The following is a 22,203-nucleotide window of genomic DNA, read 5'->3' on the forward strand; positions in this document are numbered from 1 at the left end:
TGGCCAAGGCTTTCAACTCTGTCAATCACAACATTCTTATTGGCAGACTCGACAGCCTTGGTTTCTCAAATGATTGCCTCGCCTGGTTGAGTTCAGTGTGTCAAATCGGAGGGCCTGTTATCCGGACCTCTGACAGTCTCTATGAGTGTGCCACAGGGTTCAATTCTCGGGCCGACTCTCTTTTCTGTATACATCAGGAAACAGTAGGGAACACCCCCCTATCCACATAGATGGAACAGTAGTGGAGAGGGTAGCAAGTTTTAAGTTCCTCGGCATACACATCACAAACAAACTGAATTGGTCCACTCACACAGACAGCATTGTGAAGAAGGCGCAGCAGCGCCTCTTCAACCTCAGGAGGCTGAAGAAATTTGGCTTGTCACCAAAAGCACTCACAAACTTCTACAGATGCACAATCGAGAGCATCCTGGCGGGCTGTATCACCGCCTGGTACGACAACTGCTCCGCCCTCAACCGTAAGGCTCTCCAGAGGGTGGTGAGGTCTGCACAACGCATCACCGGGGGCAAACTACCTGCCCTCCAGGACACCTACACCACCCGATGTCACAGGAAGGCCATAAAGATCATCAAGGACATCAACCACCCGAGCCACTGCCTGTTCACCCCGCTATCATCCAGAAGGCGAGGTCAGTACAGGTGCATCAAAGCTGGGACCGAGAGACTGAAAAACAGCTTCTATCTCAAGGCCATCACACTGTTAAACAGCCACCACTAACATTGAGTGGCTGCTGCCAACACACTGACACTGACTCAACTCCAGCCACTTTAATAATGGGAATTGATGGGAAATGATGTAAATATATCACTAGCCACTTTAAACAATGCTACCTTATATAATGTTACTTACCCTACATTATTCATCTCATATGCATACGTATATACTGTACTCTATATCATCGACTGTATCCTTATGTAATACATGTATCACTAGCCACTTTAACTATGCCACTTTGTTTACATGTGGCATGTGGCAGGGTCTACAGTCAATCACGGACTACAGGAAGAAACCCAGCCCAGTCACGGACCAGGATGTCTTGCTCCCAGGCAGACTAAATAACTTTTTTGCCCGCTTTGAGGACAATACAGTGCCACTGACACGGCCTGCAACGAAAACATGCAGTCTCTCCTTCACTGCAGCCGAGGTGAGTAAGACATTTAAACGTGTTAACCCTCGCAAGGCTGCAGGCCCAGATGGCATCCCCAGCCGCGCCCTCAGAGCATGCGCAGACCAGCTGGCCGGTGTGTTTACGGACATATTCAATCAATCCCTATACCAGTCTGCTGTTCCCACATGCTTCAAGAGGGCCACCATTGTTCCTGTTCCCAAGAAAGCTAAGGTAACTGAGCTAAATGACTACCGCCCCGTAGCACTCACATCCGTCATCATGAAGTGCTTTGAGAGACTAGTCAAGGACCATATCACCTCCACCCTACCTGACACCCTAGACCCACTCCAATTTGCTTACCGCCCAAATAGGTCCACAGACGATGCAATCTCAACCACACTGCACACTGCCCTAACCCATCTGGACAAGAGGAATACCTATGTGAGAATGCTGTTCATCGACTACAGCTCGGCATTCAACACCATAGTACCCTCCAAGCTCGTCATCAAGCTCGAGACCCTGGGTCTCGACCCCGCCCTGTGCAACTGGGTACTGGACTTCCTGACGGGCCGCCCCCAGGTGGTGAGGGTAGGCAACAACATCTCCTCCCCGCTGATCCTCAACACTGGGGCCCCACAAGGTTGCGTTCTGAGCCCTCTCCTGTACTCCCTGTTCACCCACGACTGCGTGGCCACGCACGCCTCCAACTCAATCATCAAGTTTGCGGACGACACAACAGTGGTAGGCTTGATTACCAACAACGATGAGACGGCCTACAGGGAGGAGGTGAGGGCCCTCGGAGTGTGGTGTCAGGAAAACAACCTCACACTCAACGTCAACAAAACTAAGGAGATGATTGTGGACTTCAGGAAACAGCAGAGGGAACACCCCCCTATCCACATCGATGGAACAGTAGTGGAGAGGGTAGCAAGTTTTAAGTTCCTCGGCATACACATCACAGACAAACTGAATTGGTCCACTCACACAGACAGCATCGTGAAGAAGGCGCAGCAGCGCCTCTTCAACCTCAGGAGGCTGAAGAAATTCGGCTTGTCACCAAAAGCACTCACAAACTTCTACAGATGCACAATCGAGAGCATCCTGGCGGGCTGTATCACCGCCTGGTATGGCAACTGCACCGCCCTCAACCGTAAGGCTCTCCAGAGGGTAGTGAGGTCTGCACAACGCATCACCGGGGGCAAACTACCTGCCCTCCAGGACACCTACACCACCCGATGTCACAGGAAGGCCATAAAGATCATCAAGGACATCAACCACCCGAGCCACTGCCTGTTCACCCCGCTATCATCCAGAAGGCGAGGTCAGTACAGGTGCATCAAAGCTGGGACCGAGAGACTGAAAAACAGCTTCTATCTCAAGGCCATCAGACTGTTAAACAGCCACCACTAACACTGAGTGGCTGCTGCCAACACACTGACACTGACTCAACTCCAGCCACTTTAATAATGGGAATTGATGGGAAATTATGTAAATATATCACTAGCCACTTTAAACAATGCTACCTTATATAAATGTTACTTACCCTACATTATTCATCTCATATGCATACGTATATACTGTACTCTATATCATCGACGGTATCCTTATGTAATACATGTATCACTAGCCACTTTATACTATACTATGCCACTTTGTTTACATACTCATCTCATTTGTACATACTGTACCCGATACCATCTACTGTATCTTGCCTATGCTGCTCGGTACCATCACTCATTCATATATCCTTATGTACATATTCTTTATCCCCTTACACTGTGTACAAGACAGTAGTTTTGGAATTGTTAGTTAGATTACTTGTTATTACTGCATTGTCGGAACTAGAAGCACAAGCATTTCGCTACACTCGCATTAACATCTGCTAACCATGTGTATGTGACAAATAAAATTTGATTTGATTTGACATACTCATCTCATATGTATATACTGTACTCGATACCATCTACTGTATCTTGCCTATGCTGCTCTGTACCATCACTCATTCATATATCCTTATGTACATATTCTTTATCCCCTTACACTGTGTACAAGACAGTAGTTTTGGAATTGTTAGTTAGATTACTTGTTGGTTATTACTGCATTGTCGGAACTAGAAGCACAAGCATTTCGCTACACTCGCATTAACATCTGCTAACCATGTGTATGTGACAAATAAAATTTGATTTGAGTGTGTCAAATCGGAGGGCCTGTTATCCGGACCTCTGACTGTCTCTATGAGTGTGCCACAGGGTTCAATTCTCGGGCCGACTCTCTTTTCTGTATACATCAATGATGTTGCTCTTGCTGCTGGTGATTCTCTGATCCACCTCTACGCAGACGACACCATTCTGTATACTTCTGGCCCCTGTATACACTGTGTTAACTAACCTCCAGACGAGCTTCAATGCCACACAACTCTCCTTCTGTGGCCTCCAACTGCTCTTAAACGCAAGTAAAACTAAATTCATGCTATTCAATTGATCACTGCCCGCACCTGCTCGCCCATCCAGCATCACTACTCTGGACGGCTCTGACTTAGAATACGTGGACAACTACAAATACCTGGGTGTCTGGTTAGACTGTAAACTCTCCTTCCAGACTCACATTAAGCATCTCCAATCCAAAATTAAATCTAGAATCGGCTTCCTATATCCCAACAAAGCATCCTTCACTCATGCTGCCAAACATACCCTCGTAAAACTGACCATCCTACCGATCCTCGACTTCAGTGATGTTCTCTATAGAATAGCCTCCAACACTCTACTCAACAAACTGGATGCAGTCTATCACAGTGCCATCTGTTTTGTCAACAAAGCCCCATACACTACCCACCATTGCGACCTGTACGCTCTCGTTGGCTGGCCCTCGCTTCATACTCGTCGCCAAACCCACTGGCTACAGGTTATCTACAAGTCTCTGCTTGGTAAAGCCCCGCCTTATCTCAGCTCACTGGTCACCATAGCAGCACCCACTCGTAGCACGCGCTCCAGCAGGTATATCTCACTGGTCACCCCCAAAGCCAATTCCTCCTTTGGTCGTCTTTCCTTCCAGTTCTCTGCTGCCCATGACTGGAACGAATTGCAAAAGTCTCTGATGCTGGGGACTCACATCTCCCTCACTAGCTTTAAGCACCAGCTGTCAGAGCAGCTTACAGATCACTGCACCTGTACATAGCCCATCTGTAAAAAGCCCATCTACCTACCTCATCCCCATTCTGGTATTTATTTATTTATTTAGGTCCTTTGCACCCCAGTATCTCTACCTGCACATTCATCTTCGGTTACAGAAGTCATCAAAAGAGAGCGCCTGGGGAATAGGAGTGGAGCTAGGCACTGCATGGCCTGGATTCACCACTACATCACCAGAGGAACATTGGTCGTCTAGAACGTCCGGAACAGAGAGTAAAAGGAGGTTTCTGGGGGCAATAAAATAGCTTCAAGGTATTTAAAAATTAAAAATAAATGTTTTACCTTTATTTAACTAGCCAAGTCAGTTAAGAACAAATTCTTATTTTCAATGACGGCCTAGGAACAGTGGGTTAACTGCCTGTTCAGACAAAGGTGCAGACAAAGGTATGGTAGGATGTGAATACAGTGGAGGTAAACCTAGGTATTGAGTGATGATGAGAGAGATATTGTCTCTAGAAACATCATTGAAACCAGGTGATGTCATCGCATGTGTGGGTGGTGGAACTGAAAGGTTGGATAAGGTATTATGAGCAGGGCTAGAGGCTCTACAGTGAAATAAGTAAATAAACACTAACCAGAACAGCAATGGACAAGGCATATCTCCACATTAAGGAGAGGCATGCTTAGTCGAGTGATCATAAGGGTCCAGTGAGTAGTGAGGTTGGTTGGGGTAACGGCGATTCAGACAGCTAGCCGGGCCATTGGTAGCAAGCTAGCATAGGATGGAGGTCTGTTTTTAGCCACCTCGTGCATTTCCGTCGGTAGATTAGTGGGGTTCCGTGTGGTAGAGGGGATCAATCCAAATGGCAAAATAGATATAGTTATAGTGACCCAAGAAAAATTGTCCGATAGACCTATTCAGATAGCAGCTAATAAGACAGCTAACGATTAGCGGGCCGCAGATGGGCGTTCAGGTAATGTCACGACGTAGGGGCCAGTTGGATAACTCCCTCGGGCAGATAACGTCGGGAGTCAAGTCGTGAAGGCCCGGTGGGGCTCCGCGTCGACAGTTAAACGGTCCGGATAGGTGATTGTAGCCCAGGAGAGCTGATGGAACTCTTCAGCTGGCTCGCTCTAGAATAATTGATGTTTGCTCCGGGATCGACGTCAGCTAATAGTCACACGGATAGCAGCTGCGAGATCCAGGTGTAAATGTACAGAGCTTGCGGTTGAAATCCGGGGATATGGAGAGAAAAATAGGTCCGGTATGTTCTGGTCTGAGTCGCGTTGTACAAAACTGGCGATAGCTTTTTGAGCTAAAGGATAGCTGATGACCACACACCGTGGTTAAATACTAACGTTACTAACGTTAGCCAGTAATAACGTTAGCCAGTAAACTGGCTAGCTTCTGGCTAGCTTCTGGTTAGCTTCTGGTTAGCTTCTGGTTAGCTTCTGGTTATCTTCTGGTTATCTTCTGGCTATTGTTGATTTCAGATTTGAGGTAAATAATACTTTTTTTTTATAAAAGATATGCGAAGAAAGATGTAAATATATACCCGGGACACGACAAGACGAGGACAAAGGATGTCTGACTGCTATGCCATCTTGGTATGTTCTATTGTTCTATGTTCTATTAAACACCATAGTGCCCTCCAAACTCATCATTAAGCTCGAGACCCTGGGTCTCGACCCCGCCCTGTGCAACTGGGCCCTGGACTTTCTGACGGGCCACCCCCAGGTGGTGAAGGTAGGAAACAACATCCCGCTGATCCTCAACACTGGGGCACCCCCCCCCCCCCCCCCCCATCCACATCAACAGGACAGTAGTGGAGAAGGTGAAAAGTTTTAAGTTCCTCAGCGTACACATCACTGACAAACTGAAATGGTCCACCCACATAGACAGCGTGGTGAAGAAAGCGAACCAGCGCCTCTTCAACCTCAGGAGGCTGAATACATTTGTCTTGTCCCCTAAAACACTCACAAGCTTTTACAGATGCATCCTGTCGGGCTGTATCACCACCTGGTACGGCAACTGCACCTCCCTCAACCGCAAGGATCTCCAGAGGGTAGTGCAGTCTGCACAACTCATCACTGGGGGCAAACTACCTGCCCTCCAGGACACCTACAGCACCCAATGTCACAGGAAGGCCAAAAAGATAATCAAGGACAACAACCACCCGAGCCACTGCCTGTTCACCCCGCTATCATCCAGAAGGTGAGGATAGTACAGGTACATCAAAGCTGGGACCGAGAGACTGAAAAACAGCTTCTATCTCAAGGCCATCAGACTGTTAAACAGCCATCACTAACATAGAGAGGCTGCTGCCAACATACAGACTCAAATCTCTGGCCACTTTAATAACTTTACTTGATAAAGGTATCACTAGTCACTTTATATAACGCTACTTTAATAATGTTTACATATTATATTACTCATCTCATATGTACAGTGGGGCAAAAAAGTATTTAGTCAGCCACCAATTGTGCAAGTTCTCCCACTTAAAAAGATGAGAGAGGCCTGTAATTTTCATCATAGGTACACTTCAACTATGACAGACAAAATGAGAAAAAAAATCCATAAAATCACATTGTAGGATTTTTTATGAATTTATTTGCAAATTATGGTGGAAAATAAGTATTTGGTCACCTACAAACAAGCAAGATTTCTGGCTCTCGCAGACCTGTAACTTCTTCTTTAAGAAGTTACAGGTCTTTTCTGTCCTCCACTCATTACCAGTATTAATGGCACTTGTTTGAACTTGTTATCAGTATAAAATACACCTGTCCACAACCTCAAACAGTCACACTCCAAACTCCACTATGGCCAAGACCAAAGTGCTGTCAAAGGACACCAGAATCAAAATTGTAGACCTGCACCAGGCTGGGAAGACTGAATCTGCAATAGGTAAGCAGCTTGGTTTGAAGAAATCAACTGTGGGAGCAATTATTAGGAAATGGAAGACATACAAAACCACTGATAATGTCCCTCGATCTGGGGCTCCACGCAAGATCTCACCCCGTGGGGTCAAAATGATCACAAGAGCAGTGAGCAAAAATCCCAGAACCACACGGGGGGACCTAGTGAATGACCTGCAGAGAGCTGGGACCAAAGTAACAAAGCCTACCATCAGTAACACACTACGCCGCCAGGGACTCAAATCCTGCAGTGCCAGACGTGTCCCCCTGCTTAAGCCAGTACATGTCCAGGCCCATCTGAAGTTTTCTAGAGAGCATTTGGATGATCCAGAAGAAGATTGGGAGAATGTCATATGGGCAGATGAAACCAAAATAGAACTTTTTGGTAAAAACTCAACTCGCCGTGTTTGGAGGACAAAGAATGCTGAGTTGCATCCAAAGAACACCATACCTACTGTGAAGCATGGGGGTGGAAACATCATGCTTTGGGGCTGTTTTTCTGCAAAGGGACCAGGACGACTGATCCGTGTAAAGGAAAGAATGAATGGGGCCATGTATCGTGTGATTTTGAGTGAAAACCTCCTTCCATCAGCAAGGGCATTGAAGATGAAACGTGGCTGGGTCTTTCAGCATGACAATGATCCCAAACACACCGCCCGGGCAACAAAGGAGTGGCTTCGTAAGAAGCATTTCAAGGTCCTGGAGTGGCCTAGCCAGTCTCCAGATCTCAACCCCATAGAAAATCTTTGGAGGGAGTTGAAAGTCTGTGTTTCCCAGCAACAGCCCCAAAACATCACTGCTCTAGAGGAGATCTGCATGGAGGAATGGGCCAAAATACCAGCAACAGTGTGTGAAAGCTTTGTGAAGACTTACAGAAAATGTTTGACCTCTGTCCTTGCCAACAAAGGGTATATAACAAAGTATTCAGATAAACTTTTGTTATTGACCAAATACTTATTTTCCACCATAATTTGCAAATAAATTCATAAAAAATCCTACAATGTGATTTTCTGGATTTCTTTTCCTCATTTTGTCTATCATAGTTGAAGTGTACCTATGACGAAAATTACAGGCCTCTCTCATCTTTTTAAGTGGGAGAACTTGCACAATTGGTGGCTGACTAAATGCTTTTTTGCCCCACTGTATATACTGTATTCTATAACACTGCATCTCACCTATGTCGCACGGCCATCGCTCATCCATATATTTATATGTACATATTGTTATTCATCCCTTTACATTGTGTGTATAAGGTAGTCGTTGTGAATTTGTAAATTACTTGATCGATATTACTGCATTGTCGGAACTAGAAGCACAAGCATTTCACTACACTCACATTAATACCTGCTAACCATGTGTATGTGACCAATACAATTTGATGTGATTAGATTTTGTATGACATTATAGTAACGTCTAAGACCACAGCAACATAGATTAATGTCACTAGCAGCAAGGCCAGCAGTCTTAACGTAGTTCTGGCTCTGATGGCAAAACAATAGCCAGCAGCAGATCAGCAGTCTTAAATTAACGTAGTTCTGGCTCTGATGGCAAAACAATAGCCAGCAGCAGATCAGCAGTCTTAAATTAACGTAGTTCTGGCTCTGATGGCAAAACAATAGCCAGCAGCAGATCAGCAGTCTGATAGCAGAGCTCTCTCTCTTTCTCTCCCTCTCTCTGTCTTCCCCCTCTCTCTCCCTCTCTCTCTTCCCCCTCTCTCTTTCTCTCCCTCCCTCCATCTCTCTCCCCCCTCTCTCTTTCTCTCCCTCCATCTCTCTCTCCCTCTCTCTGTCTTCCCCCTCTCTCTCTATCTCCCTCTCTCTGTCTTCCCCCTCTCTGTCTCTCCCACCTCTCCTGCTCTTTCTCTTTCCACAGACCAATGTATGACCAACACATACTGGCAAGGACCTGTTCAGTGACTTGAGCATGTCAAAGACACTTTTCTGTGTTAGCCTCCTCTCCAGACAAGGACCTGTTCAGTGACTAGAGCATGTCAAAGACACTTTTCTGTGTTAGCCTCCTCTCCACACAAGCTATTGTGACTCCGTTTCAAGCTCTCATCATCCTATGATACGACTTTGGAGACATAACATCACAGAACGCCTCAACTGCTTGTACAGGCCAGAGTAGTAGGCCATTACCCCAACTTAAGCCATCCGCAGAGCTGGCATTGATTTGATCCAATGAGTTACTCTCCGCCATTCCACAATACTTCTGATCCATAGCAAGACCTCTGCCACCTCCAGTCCTCTGTCCTTCTGTCTCACCCCATACTGGTCCATAATTACCTTAAAGCCCTCCGTCACTGACATAATGCATAGACAAGCCCTCCGTCGTTGACATAATGCATAGACAAGCCCTCCGTCACTGACATAATGCATAGACAAGCCCTCCGTCACTGACATAATGCATAGACAAGCCCTCCGTCGTTGACATAATGCATAGAGAAGCCCTCCGTCACTGACATAATGCATAGACAAGCCCTCCGTCACTGACATAATGCATAGACAAGCCCTCCGTCACTGACATAATGCATAGACAAGCCCTCCGTCACTGACATAATGCATAGACAAGCCCTCTGTCACTGACATAATGCATAGACAAGCCCTCCGTCACTGACATAATGCATAGACAAGCCCTCCGTCACTGACATAATGCATAGACAAGCCCTCCGTCACTGACATAATGCATAGACAAGCCCTCCGTCACTGACATAATGCATAGACAAGCCCTCTGTCACTGACATAATGCATAGACAAGCCCTCCGTCACTGACATAATGCATAGACAAGCCCTCTGTCACTGACATAATGCATAGACGAGCCCTCTGTCACTGACATAATGCATAGACAAGCCCTCCGTCACTGACATAATGCATAGACAAGCCCTCTGTCACTGACATAATGCATAGACAAGCCCTCTGTCACTGACATAATGCATAGACGAGCCCTCTGTCACTGACATAATGCATAGATAGACAAGCCCTCTAGGTTTTACAGTGATCCATTTTTTAGACCCATTTTTTTTGTTTCACCTTTATTTAACTAGGCAAGTCAGTTAAGAACAAATTCTTATTCAATGTTATACTCACTGAGTGTACAAAATATTAAGAACAGATTCCTAATATTGAGTAGGGGCATGGACTCTACAAGCTGCTGAAAGCCTTCCACAGGGATGCTGGCCCATGCTGACTCCAATGCTTCCCACAGTTAAGTCAAGTTGATTGGATGTCCTTTGGGTGGTGGACCCATACACATGCTGTGTGTGTGTGTGTGTGTGTGTGTGTGTGTGTGTGTGTGTGTGTGTGTGTGTGTGTGTGTGTGTGTGTGTGTGTGTGTGTGTGTGTGTGCGTGCGTGCATGTCAGTAAAATAAAAGTGACAGTGATGTTACGCAACCCAAGTGTCTGTGCCTTAGTGTACTTTATGTCTGATGTTTTTGTCCTTCATTGTAAAGGCTTTCAGCTGTGAGCTGTGTTTGAGTGTTTACCCCAATAGCACTCAGGCAAACACATGATTTCATGTATTTTAATGCCATTGTGTATATCGAGGTCAACCAAAAGAAGACTAGAAAGTCAGTAATTTTTTATATTTACAGTTTTACAATGTTATATACACTGAGTGTACAAAACAGGTATCAAAAGCTTTCCACAGGGACACTGGCCCATGTTGACTCCAATGCTTCCCACAGATAAGTCAAGTTGGCTGGCTGTCCTTTGGGTGGTGGACCATTCTTAATACACACTGGAAACTGTTCCTGTTCAAAGGCACTTAAATATTTTATCTTGCTCATTCACCCTCTAAATGGAAAAAAAATACACAATCCATGTCTCAATTCTCTCCTCCCCTTCATCTATACTGACTGAAGTGGATTTAAAAGGTGACATCAATAAGGAATCATAGCTTTCATCTGAATTCACCTGGTCAGTTTATGTCATGGAAAGAGCAGGTATCCGCAATGTTTTGTACACTGAGTGTATTTATCGTTATTTCATTACAGAAGAGAATCTATTTAACATAAAGAACCAAGTGAAACTGAATAGGACCAAGTAGAACTGAATAGGACCAAGTAGAACTGAATAGGACAAAGTAGAACTGAATAGGACCAAGTAGAACTGAATAGGACCAAGTAGAACAGAATAGGACCAAGTACAACCAAAAACCCTGAGGCGAGCTACACAATGAAAGACTTTGATTTGCTGCACGAACTCTGCGGGTCAAAAAGCTAATAGGTTTCCTTTAGAGATGATCCATTTTCCTCTCCATTTTCCTGTGTAGCAGATTAATCTCTCCAAGAATTTCTCCCCAGCATGTAGAGGAGAGGGCGAAGAGGCAGAGAGAGAAGAGAGGGGGATGAGGGGGGAGGTAGTGGTTAAAGGGGCCGGGGGAGTGTGGAGACTGACTGGGGGAGCTGGACCACATGATTATCCCTCATCCCCATGGTTACCCATCCGTGATCTGACCTTTCTCTTCTCTTCTCTTCTCTTCTCTTCTCTTCTCTTCTCTTCTCTTCTCTTCTCTTCTCTTCTGTTCCTCTTCCTCTTCCTCTTCCTCTTCTTCTTCCTCTCTGTTCCTCTCTGTGTTCCCGTGCCCAGGTCTGGGCTTGTCTCCCTGACCATATCTTGTGAGGGCCAAGCAGTAGCAAACTGTGTGTGTGTGTGTGTGTGTGTGTGTGTGTGTTTGAGAGAGAGTAAGAGAAAGAGAGGGAGAGAGAGAGAGAGGAGAGAGAGTGAGAGTAGAGATTCTCTGGCTCACACCCAACCCTCTCCCCTCGGGGGTGCAGTGATAGTCTACCCCACCTCTTTACAGTTTCTGGCTGACCTATCTCTCATTATTACTGCCATTATTTACAGACCCAATCCCTCTCTCTCTCCCTCTCCCCTCAGCAGTCTGAATAGGGATACATGATTGCTCACTGCAGCACCACAATAGCCTGTTAACTATTCCTTCACACGGTCGTATCATTAGCACAACACTCATACAGTAGAGTAGAGCGATAATGGTCAACTTTCCCCCGACCACCATCACCATTAGGGCACTTCAAATACACCCTCCTCCCGCCCTAAGCTGTTATGTGAGACACATATATCATGGGGCTATGAAGACCTGTCAGTATACATTCAGGCTTAGTGGTAATAGAGTACTGGATAAGATCGGTTATCCATCTTCCTTCTAGCTAATCTCTCTGTCCATCTCTCTGATTCTTCCATTTCTCTTCTCCCTTAGTCAGAAGAGGGAGGTCCACTCTATGACCATGGGCTAATCCTGTAGGCCTGTATTCCCAGAGCCATTAAAGCACTTCAGTGAGGGGTAAATGTTTGACCTTCATCCCTTCCCAAAGGCTGCACATTTAGTTCAATCAGAGCAGGTCTCTAACTCGGTCTCCATAACCTTCACAGACACTTAGAATAGAGATGCTAAACCTCCAGAGATGAAACGGTCTGGTGCCAAATAACCTCACACATACCCCCATTCCCAGCCCAACACTCAAGCACATTTCAAACACATCTTAGGTTTTGTTAGCTAACATTTAGCTTATTGCAAATTATATCACTTAGGCCTATTGGCAGAATGACTACATCATTATCCACTCACACTTAATCTACTGTCTTCATGACACAATCAAAACAGTATTATTTTCGAGGATTTAGCTTGCTTACCCAATTTGGCTACACTTGACACCTTCTACAGATTAGTGTTAGCATGCTAAGCCGCTAGCTAAACCAGACACCTCTTCCTATAGCTTAGATGGAGGAGGTATGTTATAGCGTGTCTAGCCTAAGTCTGTTAGGCAGTCCTTTTCTGGCTTAGTGAAATAATGGTGTTAGAGTGTTAACCCCTTACTATGTATGTAGCTCAGGCGGCTGGTGTCTGGTTAATTAGGGAAGACAGGCTCATAGTAATCGTTGGAAAGGAATAAATGGAATGGTATCAATTCCGTTCAATTCCAATGTCCGTCACTGCGTTCCAGACATTGTTTTGAGCCATCAGCAGTCTCCTGTGGTGTGTAGCCTACTGTACATACATCCAAACTGAGACACCCCCCTTGTGGATAACAGTAAGGCAGCCAATAACAGACCTACTGAAGACTCTTATTTTGTTTGTCATGTTGTTTGGTTGGTTGACAATATGTCTGAGTATCTTAAGATGTGTAGTTCAGCTGTGGACTGGCTGTGGAAGGGTTAAAGTGAGGTGCCCAGACTGTACTGTCTGGTTCCATATGAACCTTGTGCCCCTCTACCCATTGCCACATGTGGTAGATCTAAAAACAATGGATAGGTTTTCAACAAAATTCTCACACCTATCAGATCCTGCTAGATCAACTCATATTAGGTAGGGAGGTATGGACAAGGTGTTGACTTGGAGAGACATACACCTGTATGACCATACACCATACTGTGAGAGACCTGAGAACATCTTGCCAACCAGAGACTGTTACAATCTACCACAGGATTAATTCAACTGACTGTTGCTGATGTCAGACCACCAACTCCTTCAAGTAGATATTCAATCATCTACACTAGGGTTGTAACTACATGGGCAAAAGTATGTAGACACCCCATTCAAATTAGTGGATTCAGCTATTTCAGCCACACCCGTTGCTGACAGGTGTATAAAATTGAACACATTGCCATGCAATCTCTATAGTCAAACATTGGCAGTAGAATGGCCCGTACTGAAGAGCTCAGTGACTTTCAATGTGACACCGTCATAGGATGCCACCTTTCCAACAAGTCACTTCGTCAAATTTCTGCCGTGCTAGAGCTGCCCTGGTCAACTGTAAGTGCTCTTATTGTGAAGTGGAAACGTCTAGGAGCAACAATGGCTCAGCTGCGAAGTGGCAGGCCACACAATCTCACAGAAAGGGACCGCTGAGTGCTGAAGCATATTGCGCATAAAAATCGTCTGTCCTCGGTTGCAACACTCATTAACATGTTCCAATCTGCCTCTGGAAGCAATGTCAGCACAATAACTGTTCGTCAAGAGCTTTAGGAAAGGGATTTCCATGGTTGGGCAGTCGCACACAAGCCTAAGATCACCATGCGCAATGCCAAGCGCCGGCTGGAGTGGTGTAAAGCTCGCCGCCATTGGACTCCATCTGGCAGTCGGACGGACAAATCTGGGTTTGGTGGATGCCAGGAGAACATTACCTGCCCCAATGCATAGTGCCAACTGTAAAATTTGGTGGAGGAGGATTAATGGTCTGGGGCTGTTTTTCATGGTTCGGTCTAGGCCCCTTAGTTCCGGTGAAGATAAATCTTAACACTACAGCATATAATGACATTCTAGACGATTCTGTGCTTCCAACATTGTGGCAACAGTTTTGGGAAGGCCCTTTCCTGTTTCACCATGACAATACCCCCATGCACAAAGCGAGGTCCATACAGAAATGGTTTGTCGAGATCGGTGTGGAAGAACTTGACTGGCCTGCACATAGCTCTGAGTTCAAGCCCATCGAACACCTTTGGGAGGAATTGGAATGACGACTGCAAGCCAGGCCTAATTGCCCAACATCAGTGCTCGACCTCACTAATGCTGTTATGGCTGAATGGAAGCAAGTCCCCGCAGGAATGTTCCAACATCTAGTGGAAAGCCTTCCCAGAGGAGTGGAGGCTGTTATAGCAGCAAAGGGGGAAGCAATTCCATATTAATGTCCATTATTTTTTTATGAGATGTTCGGTGTCCACATACTTTTAGCCAAGTAGTGTATATTTTAATACTATTCTCCCTCCCTCCTCCTCTTTCTCTCTCTGCAGCATGGGCCACATGTGACGACCTCATTGTAACTCTGACCATGGTGGTCCTGTGATGGACCACACATGTTCAACAGGAACCAAACACAAACCAAAGTCAACCACATCCCTGCTTATTGTTATTTTTCCAATCACAGAGGACCTTACTGGTCAAACACTTTGACAATGTCATCATCAATTGTACCTCCTTCAACTTAAACCAGGTAGGTGAGGTTTGGATTCGGTGAAGCTGCGGTGACAATAGCGTCAGGAGATTGTATCAAAAATACATTTTCTGTCACTGACCATGGTGTCAATCACACCTATTGTGGAATACTAAATATATATGTATCTTACTAATCTCAGTATCCATCTCTTTAGTACAGTATGTATCAGTTTAAACCAATCTACAGTACAGAAAGATGGACAGACAGCTATTAATTAGACATGGAAAGTTATCCAAAGACCGTTACAGTGTAATATGACTGTCCTACTGAAGCCTAATATCCTAAAATGCTAAAAAAAAAAAAAAAAAAAAAATGATTTACAGTATGATTGGGATCACAATTAAAGCATAATTATTAACTTATTGGCCAGAAATGATATGCTTACTGTAAGTTTGGGGAATTTACAGGACAGTGGTAGACAGGTGTTTACATAATTGAATGTAAATGCACCATTGTGATGAACTCCCTCCAGTCTATTAGGTATAACTACTACCACTTTAAATTACTTTCAGAGCTGGTAGAGACCGGCAACATAAAGTGAGTTACTCACATGACTGACGCTTGTTGTGGTTGGTCGATCCAGACGAGGACGTGGACATGGTCCAATCGAGGGGGAGGGGGGGTTGCAGACAGTGATGGAGAACGTCTACCCTCTGTGTATGCAGGTATGTGTGCGAGAGAGGGAGTGCGTGTATGAGTGTGTGTGTGTGTCCACTCCTGTCAGAGTTCCAGGGCAGGACACTGCGGTGTGTAAAGCCTGGTCATCTAGTCTCTAGATCTGTTAAGAATGCTCAAAAAACAAGAACATTGAGATAGGCCTCACTGGAAAACACTGCTTCTGTTCTCCTCTTGTCTGTCCTGTCTTTTTTACTCTCTCACCTGATTTGGCTTTGTAGTTCCCTCTCTCTGTCCTCTTTTGCTACTCTTTCTTTCAGCAGCTCTCTCTCTCTCTCTCTTTATATATTTCTCTCTTTCTCACACTCTCTCTTTATCTCTCTTTATATTTTTCTTTATCTCTCTCTCTTTCTTGCGGCTCTCTCTCTCTCAAATCTGGTAGGGTAGTGCAGAGCGGTGCAGAGCTGCAGCTTAGGAACAGAGGGAGAGAGTGTGGGTTAAGGCAGTGCGGCCTGTACCAAGTGGACACCCACAGAGGGGACAGCATGTGATAGGATAAGGTGGAGCAGTGCTTCTTACATAATGTGGAGGAACGTACCAGGATAAGTAAAACCCCTACTCTGTATAAAAATATAGATCTGTAATTATCTAAGGGACAGGGTGAAAAGAACAGAAGCTTTGTATCTGACAAAAAGTAAATATGAGGAAAATATTCAGCAACTCTTGAAGGAAAATTTAAGTGGATGTCAATAAAAAAATAAAAAAATAAAATCAAGAAGACACTTTCATTCTTCAGAGTCTAAGCCGTTGGGGTGAGTGGGGGTGCTAAGCTGACATGGGATTGTTTTAAGATGGTCATTTTGGTATAAAAAATATATTAAAAAAATGTTTGATGAAATATTGATTTTGACCTTTACTACTGAAGCCCATAGAAACACATTTAATATCATAAATTTCAAAAAGGACAGTCAAAAAATAAGTAATTAGAAACAAGGTTTTGAAGTGTCTGTCCTAAATATATACAGTACCAGTCAAAAACCTGGACACCCCTACTCATTCTAGGGTTTTTCTTTATTTTTACTATTTTCTACATTGTAAAATAATAGTTTAGACATCACAATTATGAAATAACACACATGGAATCATGTAGTAACCAAAAAGGTGTTAAACAAATCAAAATATATTTTACATTTGAGATTCTTCAAAGTAGCCACCCTTTGCCTTCATGACAGCTTTGCACACTCTTGGCATTCTCTCAACCAGCTTCAAGAGGTAGTCACCTGGAATGCATTTCAATTAACAGGTGTGCCTTGTTAAAAGTTATTTTGTGGAATTGATTTCCTTCTTAATGCGTTTGCGCCAATCAGTTGTGTTGTGACAAGGTAGGGGTGGTATACAGAAGATAGCCCTATTTGGTAAAAGTCTAAGTCCATATTATGGAAAGAATAGCTCAAATAAGCAAAGAGAAACGACAGTTCATCATTACTTTAAGACATGAATTTCAGTCAATGCGGAAAATCTGAAGAACTTTCAAGTGCAGTTGCAAAAACCATCAGGCGCTATGATGACACTGACACTCATGAGGACCACCACAGTAAAGGAAGACCCAGTGTTACCTCTGCTGCAGAGGATAAGTTCATTAGATTGCAGCCCAAATAAATGCTTCACAGAGTTCAAGTAACAGACACATCTCAACATCAACTGTTCAAAAGAGACTGGATGAATCAGGCCTTCATGGTCAAATTGCCTCAAAGAAACCACTATTAAAGGACCCTAATAACAAGAACAGACTTGCTTTGGCTAAGAAACATGTGCAATGGACATTAGACCAGTGGAAATCCATCATTTGGTCTAACGAGTCAGAATTTGGGTTTCAACTATCATGTCTTTGTGAGACGCAGAGTAGGTGAACAGATGATATCAGAAGCTTCTAAAACCATGACATCATTTTCTGGAATTTTCCAAGCTGTTTAAAGGCACACTCAACTTAGTGTATGTAAACTTCTGATCCACTGGAATTGTGATACAGTGAATTATAAGTGAAATAATCTGTCTGTAAACAACTGTTGGAAAAAGTACTTGTGTCATGCACAAAATAGATGTCCTAACCGACTTGCCAAAACTATAGTTTGTTAACAATACATTTGTGGAGTGGTTGAAAAACTAGTTTTAATGACTCCAACCTAAGTGTATGTAAACCTCCGACTTCAACTGTATGTCTCTTTACCAGCAAGTTTCTTGCTGGTAAAGTGGCCGGCTCCATTGTAGGGTAATTGTGAGCTTGACTTCTCCTGCTGCACCATAGACAATTGAAATAAAGAGACGCACACACACACACACGCACGCACGCACACACACACACACGCACGCACGCACACACACACACACACACACACACACACACACACAGCAAATTAACTATGAGCCCTTGGGGGTGGTTTATGAGCAGTTGAACCTGAGGGGTTCTGACAAGGCCTCTCTCTAGTAAGGGGCTAAGTTGCATCAAACATGCAGCTGGGAAACACGAGGCAACTCATCAGCTAACCAATAAAACTCCTTCTTAATCTGTAGCGCACTGGGTTCACATACTCCGAATACAACACAGTGAATTGCTTACTTACAAGCCATTAACCAACACTGCAGTTTTAAGAAAAATAAGTGTAAAAAATGTATGTAAAATTTGTTGTACAAAAATAACAGTAACAAATAATTAAAGAGCAGCAGTAAAATAACAGTAGCGAGGCTTTATACAGGGGGTACCGGTACAGAGTCAATGTGTGGGGTCACCGGTTAGTAGAAGTAATTGTGTTAATATGTACATGTAGGTAGTATTAAAGTCACTATGCATAAATAATAAACAGAGAGTAGCAGCAGCGTAAAGCGGTGGGGTTAGAGTGTTGGACTAGTAACCGAAAGGTTGTAAGATCGAATCCCTAAGCTGACAAGGTAAAAATCTGTCATTCTGACCCTGAACAAGGCAGTTAACCCCACTGTTCCTTGGCTGCTGTTGAAAATAAAAATGTGTTCTTATTAACTAACTTGCATAGTTAAATAAAGGTACAAATTAAAATACAGGGAATTGGGCTATGATGTTTTATGACATAGTTACGTTGTGGTGCTGGGATGACCCATCTTTACTGTGATGTTATGGTGTCCTGGGGGTTGTATTCTCCCAGCTGTCCACTCACACATCTCTAACAGACTAGAGCACCTGCTGCAGGGATTACATCTGTCTGATAAGACAAGGACAGGAAGGGAAGGAGGGGGCGAGAGAGAGGAGAGGGGGAGGGGAAGGGATAATGGCATGGGGGAAGAAGAGATAAAGCGATAGAGAATCAGGAATGAGGAGGGAAATTACAGTGGTAAAACCAATTGCAGGAAAGAGTGGGTGAATAAGATAGAGTCTATTGTAATCAAATGTAATAATCTCCTTCACAACAGCCTCAATCTGAACTGGTGGAACTGACAAATCCCCAGAGATAGTCATACTAGACATGGCTGCATCATGATTAGTGTGTGTGTGTGTGTGTGTGTGTGTGTGTGTGTGTGTGTGTGTGTGTGTGTGTGTGTGTGTGTGTGTGTGTGTGTGTGTGTGTGTGTGTGTGTGTGTGTGTGTGTGTGTGTGAGTGTTATGGTGAGTGAATGAGGACCCAAAAGCGAACTAACTTAAACAGAGCTTCTTTAATAACCAAACTTAGGTAGGCTCAGATAGACCGGCAGATTCCGACAGGACAGGACAAGGTTACAGCAAACATGACGATAGTCTGGCTCAGGCATGAAACACAAACAAACAAGAATCCGACAAGGACAGGAGCAGAAACAGAGAGAGATATAGGGACCTAATCAGAGGGAAACAGGGAACAGGTGGGGAACGGGTAGTTAGAGGAGACAAGGGACAGCTGGGGGAAAGCGGGGGAGAAAAGGTAACATAACAACGACCAGCAGAGGGAGACAGGGTGAAGGGAAAGGACAGAGACAAGACACAACATGACAGTACCCCCCCACTCACCGAGCGCCTCCTGGCGCACTCGAGGAGGAAACCTGGCGGCAACGGAGGAAATCCTCGATCAGCGCACGGTCCAGCACGTCCCGAGAGGGAACCCAACTCCTCTCCTCAGGACCGTACCCCTCCCAATCGACAAGGTACTGGTGACCACGGCCCCGTGGACGCATGTCCAAAATCCTGCGGACCCTGTAGATGGGTGCGCCCTCGACAAGGATGGGGGGGGGGGGGGGGAAGACGAGCGGGGGCGCGAAGAACGGGCTTAATACAGGAGACATGGAAGACCGGGTGGACGCGACGAAGGTATCGCGGAAGAAGAAGTCGAACTGCGACAGGATTAATGACCCGAGAAATACGGAACGGACCAATGAACCGCGGGGTCAACTTGCGAGAAGCCGTCTTAAGGGGAAGGTTCTGAGTGGAGAGCCAAACTCTCTGACCGCGACAATATCTAGGACTCTTAGTTCTACGCTTATTAGCAGCCCTCACAGTCTGCGTCCTATAACGGCAAAGTGCAGACCTGACCCTCTTCCAGGTGCGCTCGCAACGTTGGACAAAAGCCTGAGCGGAGGGGACGCTGGACTCGGCGAACTGAGATGAGAACAGCGGAGGCTGGTACCCGAGGCTACTCTGAAAAGGAGATAGCCCGGTCGCAGACGAAGGAAGCGAGTTGTGGGCGTATTCTGCCCAGGGGAGCTGTTCTGACCAAGACGCAGGGTTGCGAAAAGAAAGACTGCGTAAGATGCGACCAATAGTCTGATTGGCCCGTTCTGCTTGACCGTTAGACTGGGGGTGAAAGCCGGAAGAGAGACTGACGGAAGCCCCAATCAAACGGCAAAACTCCCTCCAAAATTGAGACGTGAATTGCGGACCTCTGTCCGAAACGACGTCTGACGGAAGGCCATGAATTCTGAAAACATTCTCGATGATGATTTGTGCCGTCTCTTTAGCAGAAGGAAGCTTAGCAAGGGGAATGAAATGGGCCGCCTTAGAGAACCTATCGACAACCGTAAGAATAACAGTCTTCCCCGCTGACGAAGGCAGTCCGGTGACAAAATCTAAGGCGATGTGAGACCACGGTCGAGAGGGAATAGGAAGCGGCCTGAGACGGCCGGCAGGAGGAGAGTTACCGGACTTAGTCTGCGCGCAGACCGAACAAGCAGCCACGAAACGACGCGTGTCATGCTCCCGGGTGGGCCACCAAAAACGCTGGCGAATGGAAGCAAGCGTACCCCGAACGCCAGGGTGGCCGGCTAACTTGGCAGAGTGAGCCCACTGAAGAACGGCCAGACGAGTAGGAACGGGAACGAAAAGAAGGTTCCTAGGACAAGCGCGCGGCGACGGAGTGTGAGTGAGCGCTTGTTTTACCTGCCTCTCAATTCCCCAGACAGTCAACCCGACAACACGCCCCTCAGGGAGAATCCCCTCGGGGTCAGTGGAGGCTACTGAAGAACTGAAGAGACGAGACAAGGCATCAGGCTTGGTGTTCTTAGAGCCCGGACGATAAGAAATAACGAACTCGAAACGAGCGAAAAACAGCGCCCAACGCGCCTGACGCGCATTAAGTCGTTTGGCAGAACGGATGTACTCAAGGTTCCTATGGTCAGTCCAAACGACAAAAGGAACGGTCGCCCCCTCCAACCACTGTCGCCATTCGCCTAGGGCTAACCGGATGGCGAGCAGTTCGCGGTTACCCACATCATAGTTACGTTCCGACGGCGACAGGCGATGAGAAAAATACGCGCATGGGTGGACCTTGTCGTCAGAGAGGGAGCGCTGAGAAAGAATGGCTCCCACGCCCACCTCTGACGCGTCAACCTCGACAACGAACTGTCTAGAGACGTCAGGTGTAACAAGGATAGGAGCGGATGTAAAACGATTCTTGAGGAGATCAAAAGCTCCCTGGGCGGAAACGGACCACTTAAAGCACGTCTTGACAGAAGTAAGGGCTGTGAGAGGAGCGGCCACCTGACCGAAATTACGGATGAAACGACGATAGAAGTTCGCGAAGCCGAGAAAGCGCTGCAGCTCGACGCGTGACTTAGGGACGGGCCAATCAATGACAGCTTGGACTTTAGCGGGATCCATCTTAATGCCTTCAGCGGAAATAACAGAACCGAGAAATGTGACGGAGGAGGCATGAAAAGTGCACTTCTCAGCCTTCACAAAAAGACAATTCTCTAAAAGGCGCTGGAGGACACGTCGAACGTGCTGAACATGAATCTGGAGTGACGGTGAAAAAATCAGGATATCGTCAAGGTAAACGAAAACAAAGATGTTCAGCATGTCTCTCAGGACATCATTGACTAATGCCTGAAAGACAGCTGGAGCGTTAGCGAGGCCGAAAGGAAGAACCCGGTATTCAAAGTGCCCTAACGGAGTGTTAAACGCCGTCTTCCACTCGTCCCCCTCCCTGATGCGCACGAGATGGTAAGCGTTACGAAGGTCCAACTTAGTGAAA

At 45.7% G+C, this 22,203-nt stretch overlaps 1 protein-coding gene across 1 annotated transcript in view; it reads right to left on the reverse strand.

Moving 5' to 3' along the window:
- Positions 1-16,194, reverse strand: part of LOC110492401 (dysbindin) — a 34,445-nt gene extending 18,251 nt beyond the window's left edge. Inside the window, exon 1 of the mRNA XM_021566689.2 lies at positions 15,675-16,194. Coding sequence (XP_021422364.2) covers positions 15,675-15,723 — 49 coding nt within the window. The 5' untranslated portion in view covers positions 15,724-16,194. The remainder of the gene's footprint in view (positions 1-15,674) is intronic.
- Between the last annotated feature and the right edge of the window lie 6,009 nt (positions 16,195-22,203).

Source organism: Oncorhynchus mykiss, chromosome 16 (assembly GCF_013265735.2).
Source record: "Oncorhynchus mykiss isolate Arlee chromosome 16, USDA_OmykA_1.1, whole genome shotgun sequence".
Lineage (NCBI taxonomy): Eukaryota > Metazoa > Chordata > Actinopteri > Salmoniformes > Salmonidae > Oncorhynchus > Oncorhynchus mykiss.